Source organism: Penicillium subrubescens, assembly GCF_028828155.1.
Source record: "Penicillium subrubescens strain IBT 31985 chromosome Unknown utg000004l_segment0_segment0, whole genome shotgun sequence".
In the NCBI taxonomy this organism is placed as follows: domain Eukaryota; kingdom Fungi; phylum Ascomycota; class Eurotiomycetes; order Eurotiales; family Aspergillaceae; genus Penicillium; species Penicillium subrubescens.
This window is the reverse complement of record NW_026643154.1, coordinates 326,457-332,496: the sequence shown is the minus strand read 5'-3', so window position 1 is coordinate 332,496 and position 6,040 is coordinate 326,457. Positions and strand designations below refer to the sequence as shown.

The following is a 6,040-nucleotide window of genomic DNA, read 5'->3' as shown; positions in this document are numbered from 1 at the left end:
GTCACCGTGGTGTTGACTGTTGCTGCACAGAAGAGCCGATGATCTCAGTCGCGGCATTTTTCCCGCGTGCCGGAATAAGGTTAATCCGGTCAACAGAAGTATTGCACAGGATTGGTTCTCTGAATTGCCTCGTTTACTTTTCAAGGCCCCGAACCAACTTGTTTCTGTTGTTTCATAAGTCTAAAACTCAATAGCTTTATCATATTTTCTGGTGTGAAATAAGATCACTCTTCGTAAAAATCCAGAGAGGGCGTGATTGGACGGAAGAGAATTATTTAGAAAAAGACTTGGAGGCCATTCGAAATGACAGACATGAAGACATAGAATTCTCATTCATTTAGCTTCAAAACCTTGGAATCTGATAGTTAAAACCATCATGCCTGATAAGCCATCAAGCGGTACCATAGTCGTTGAGGTGGACTGTATGCATAGGGCTACTCCATATATAGAACATATAATTAGTTTGAGAGAAGCAATGGAACTGGCAAAACAATGTACAGAGTCTTAACTTCAGAGAAATCACACTGGGAAACGGTCTTGAAACCCAACGCCCGCGGGAACTAAAGGACATCTCAAGCATAATTGCGCTGTATAGTTGCTCATCATTGATAATATTGTCAATCCACACAGCATGAGCATGTTGTCAAGACCCTTAGTATAATTGGAGGACATAAGCGGAGCCGCCAGGTTCGTTCAATGTACAGTATGCAATTTATCGGAGAATGCCGACGGTTGGTAAACCCGGCAGCTAGAACATCGTATGGAAGCATGGCGCATAAGAACTAAGGCAGGACGGTCGGGGAGATGGCCGAGAAAGGAAGCAGTGTAAATTTCAATTTTAACAAGTGAGCAGATCCCGCCAATGACCAAACTCGAAGTTATACAACACGCCCATCCACTCACAGTGTCTGCAGGCTAAATTGAATTAGCAGGGACGTCAGTGGCTCTATGGTTGAATAGCCGATTCGATCGTGCCTGGTCACCAATCACTATCCCCTTTGTGGATGTAGCGAATGATAGTTGCACATTACAATCCCCATCCTGGTTAGTCTTGCGCCAATCAGTTGCCCGCCCAGCGCCCATGTGTCGTCGGTCAACTGCGGAGTCCGACGTTAGTGTGGTTCTGGTGGGTTTAGCTCGACTCCTTAGCAGGCTTAGTTTGCTTAGTTCCCACCTGCACATCGGTACAACCTCGTTTAAACCCCTGCTGAATATGCCAATCGTGCTCTTATCCCCCTGCACGTGGAATGTTCTACCATGACTGGTCGCTTATCAGCGCGCCGCTGCAGGTTTCTCGACCGCTATGGCAGCTTCCCAGGTAGATAAAGATCGGCTGCCTCGCGATCGTTTGGTCGTGCGACACGAGCTCCAATTCCTCTCACCATGAAGGCTACTACTGCTTCCGTCCTGTTGGCCCTGTCGGCGGCCGTCGCTGCCCGCCCTACGGTCGATACTGAGTACGACTACACCGGCCCAGAAGTCCCAGTTGGCGATTGGATTGATCCCACCGTCAATGGCAATGGCAAGGGTTTCCATCGTCTCGTCGAGCCGCCTGCTGTAAAGCCTGCTAGCTCCAACCCGACCAACAACGTCAATGTGATCTCGCTGTCCTACATTCCTGATGGCATGCACATTCATTACCAGACTCCCTTTGGTCTGGGCTGCGCTCCAGAGGTTAAGTGGGGAAAGAGCCCAAGGAAGCTGAACAAGGTCGCTACGGGCTTCAGCCACACGTAAGTATCTTAAAAACGCGTCCTATATACCTCAATTGGGCTCCTTGTAACTCATTCCAATAGATACGGTCGCACTCCATCTTGCTCCCAAGTCAAGGCTGTCACCCAGTGCAGTGAATTCTTCCACGAGGTTTCTCTCGAAAAACTCCACCCTGGCACCACCTACTACTACCAGATTACTGCTGCCAATGGCACCACCGAGTCTGAGATCTTGAGCTTCAAGGCCGCCCAGAAGGCTGGTGATGACCAGGAGTTCAGCGTGGCCGTGTTGAACGACATGGGTTACACTAATGCTCACGGTACTCACAAGTACCTAGTTCAGGCTGCCACCGAGGGTACTGCTTTTGCCTGGCACGGTGGAGATATCAGCTATGCTGATGACTGGTACTCGGGTATTCTGCCCTGCGAGGATAGCTGGCCCGTTTGCTACAACGGCACCAGCACTTCTCTGCCCGGTGGTGGCCCCATCCCCGACGAGTACAAGCAGCCACTTCCCAAGGGCGAGGTTCCCAACCAGGGCAGTCCCCAGGGTGGTGACATGAGTGTTCTGTACGAGTCCAACTGGGACCTGTGGCAGCAGTGGATGGATGATGTCACTACGAAGATTCCTTACATGGTTCTGCCTGGTAACCACGAGGCTGCTTGCGCCGAGTTTGACGGCCCTGGCAATGTCCTCACTTCTTATCTGAATGACAACAAGGCCAACACCACTACCGCTAAGGCTGCATTGACCTACTATAGCTGCCCGCCTTCCCAGAGGTAAGAAAACATATCATGTCTCTTTTCTCAGAGAAGACAACTAACTGAATAATACATAGAAACTTCACGGCCTACCAGCACCGTTTCCGCATGCCCGGTGAGGAGACTGGTGGTGTTGGTAACTTCTGGTACTCTTTCGACTACGGTCTCGCCCACTTTGTCTCCATCGATGGCGAAACCGACTTCGCCAACAGCCCCGAGTGGTCCTTCGCCGAGGATATCAAGGGCAACGAGACCCACCCCAAGGAATCGGAGACTTTCATCACTGACAGCGGTCCTTTCGGTGCTGTCGAGGGCAGTGTCAAGGACACCAAGTCTTATGAGCAGTACAAGTGGTTGAAGAAGGATCTGGAGAGTGTTAACCGCAAGAAGACTCCCTGGGTCATTGCCATGAGCCATCGTCCCATGTACAGCTCTGCCTACTCCTCTTACCAGCTGCACCTCCGCCAGGCGTTCGAGGACCTGATGCTTGAGAACGGTGTCGATGCGTATATCTCTGGGTGAGTGATCGCAGTCCCAAAAATTGGAGAACTCTCGTCACTAACGAATCTACAGTCACATCCACTGGTACGAGCGTCTCTTCCCTCTCGGCGTGAACGGTACCATCGATACTGCTTCTATCATCAACAACAACACCTACTACACCAATGCCGGAAAGTCCATGACTCACCTCATCAACGGCGCGGCCGGAAACCTCGAGAGCCACAGCGAGTTCAGCTCGGGCCAGAGCCAGAAGAACATCACTGCCGTTCTCAACAACGTGGACTACGGCTTCAGCAAGTTGACCGTCGTTAACTCCACTGCTCTCAAGTGGGAGTACATCCGCGGCGGCGATGGCAAGGTCGGCGATTCGCTGACGCTGTTGAAGCCGGCTGGCTACAAGCCTGGCAAGAACAATTAGAAGATGATCTTCCCTGGAAGTTGTATGTATGCATAGGAGATTGTTGTATATATAGCTGGAACCAAATTGTACTCAATATGTATTGGCTTTCAAATGAGCCCAGTAGTCATCTAGAGTTTAGATCTTTTGTCATATTTAAATTATTATAAGTTCGTTGACACTTGCCTTGGCAGTATCTATCATCTCTATCCACATAGGCCTCTCATCTGGCCTGTAAGGACTGCATTCCATATCATGCAAAAGACCCACCGTAGCAAGCTTTTCTAGCATCTCGTGGGGATGCCATTCATATCGCATCAAGTCTTTGAAGGATACTCATCCGCATTGCAATCCACAAGTAGCAATTTTTGCGGGGGTTCCCCCTTTCTAGCTCATCTTCGGACAGCACGGAACTCGATTTTCCATTTTCCCTTGTCTGGGAGAGAACTCGGGACGCTTCCCTTCCGCATGACTTCTGCAAGAGCGGAAACTTGGCATTTGGTCGCGCGGAACGTTCTTGACAATTTATATGGCAAATATAGAAAGCTTGAAGTAAAATGCTGGAAAAGAGAGTATCGGCACTATACAAAACCGATTGTAGAGCGGAGTTCCTAAGGTTATAAAAGTGGAGCGGAGCGGAGGATTTAGTTCGTTCTAATTTCTCCGTCGGGGGAACATCTTGTGAAGCACACTCTCTAAGAGATTATGCTCGACACCTCAATATGAGATGAGAGCGCTTATCTGTCAGGGGCGGCTTGCGTTACAACAAGCTTGTCTTTCTAAGAACGCCGATCGAAATCACTTGCCACTTTATAGTCCGTGTTTTGTGGTATATACAAACTTCGGTAAGAAGGAACTCATGATTTCACCTGGTATGTAATTCTACCATTACGTATGGACTTTCGACTAATGAATACAGGGCTTGATGGGAAGCTCATTGATTCCTCAATTCCCGTGCCAGGACCTGACGAGCTTCTCGTCCGCGTGGTGGCAGCCGCGGCAAATCCCAAGGATTGGAAAGCATCTGAGCAGCATGGACTTACTTCGAATCCAGGTGATGACATGGCCGGAATCGTGGAAGCCGTCGGTAGCGATGCTTTTGAATTCAAACTAGGGGATCGTGTCGCTGCTTTACACCGTGCCTTCACACCCCATGGAAGTCACAGTGGCAGTTCAAAAGTCTGAATCTAGATTCAACTTCCTGGAAGAAGATCGTTCTGGATTTGTTTGAAATCGGGTTTCTTGATAGTTTAGGTATGACTTTTTGGTTCATCGTTCAACTCGTAGCCAATTGGATGATATTGAACATTTGTCAGGGTGTCAAACATGTGGAACCCAACTCTTAACTGAGCGAAAACAATCTAAATCTTGGAGTAATTCGAGAAATAATCACTGCGCAACATATGCAGCCAAGATAGGTCCATTTTCTCAATCAACTGTCCTCTTCACCTTGAAGTAGCAATGTGAGGGCTGATCGTCGCTGTGGATAGTCCTAACCAAGAACCGGAGCTGTTCCCTCAAGAATATGAAGCATGGATATCCGTCGCATGAGAACCACCTAGCCAGAAAAAAGACAATAGTTCGTCAGATAACATCAAGATTGCTTCAAAAGCTCTATCGCCTCTCGTAATGCCTCTAAAATAGCCCTAGCGTCGGTCGGTTCGGAACTTTCAGAATCGGTCTCATCGGGCTCCCGATCCGAAGATGATTCTGCTAAAGTTACTCCGGCAATCCAGGTGTCAACAGAACTCGGTGCCGTTTCTGACGAAGTAGATTCGGAAAGAGAGAATCTCGGCTCATCGAGGTCCATCCCCGATCGTCGCTGATTCTGCCCCTCAATCTCTGGACCACATTCCAGATCCTTCTGGGTGTTGATGGAACGAAGTAATCCGTTCTACGTACGGTTAGACGATCTTTGTATGGATGAGAAAGGACGGAACATACAAATGCTCAATAGAATCGACATGAGGCACCCCAGGAATATCATCATTGGAAGTAGGATCAAGACTTTTAAGAAGTTTTCGATGCTCTGAGCCGCATAGTGCGCTGCTTGAATAGATAAGAAGAGTAATATCGCCACGGTCAGACATGTCATGAATCCCAGGTTTATGGTCAGGATCCAACGATTCACTCTTGCTGGATTCATTTTGAGAATGCGTTGACGGAAGATAATGTGGCTGGATTATGGAACGAAAGTGTTGAGAGACTGTTGCTAAATTTTCTGTGAATCAGTGGGCTCCCAGGTCTCCTCCGCTACCTAGACTGGTCACTACTATTCCTTTTCTGCCGCATTCTCTGCGTAAAATCGGCTGAGCTATTTCATTATTACAACCAGAAAAGAGTCTACGTCATTCTCCATTTGAGGGCCATGGGTTTTTAGATCATCAATTATTGTTCGGCATTCATACATATCTCTTGAGAAGCGCCGCACAGAACATGACATCAATCAAAGACTACCTCAATGTCCCACACATTTAAGACGTATGAGCGACTCCCCACTGTTAAAAGCTCTGACATGCTACCATGGAGGCTTGCCGTCGGCACATTCCTTCGCCCTTCCAGGGCGATTCTTCCATTGCATGCGAATAGCTTTTTCGCCTGCCACATATGCTTTCAGCAATTCCCTCTGAGCTCAGCTTGGAAAGATTTAAACATTTCCACAAATATA

General features: G+C 48.5%; 1 protein-coding gene across 1 annotated transcript; it reads left to right on the top strand.

Moving 5' to 3' along the window:
* Positions 1 to 1,383: 1,383 nt before the first annotated feature.
* On the top strand, positions 1,384 to 3,393 carry N7473_005211 (purple acid phosphatase family protein; the record flags this gene model as incomplete). Its single annotated transcript, XM_057151151.1, has 4 exons — positions 1,384 to 1,733; positions 1,797 to 2,492; positions 2,552 to 2,992; positions 3,048 to 3,393. The coding sequence occupies 4 exons, from the start codon at positions 1,384 to 1,386 to the stop codon at positions 3,391 to 3,393; spliced, it is 1,833 nt and encodes a 610-aa protein (XP_057008956.1).
* Between the last annotated feature and the right edge of the window lie 2,647 nt (positions 3,394 to 6,040).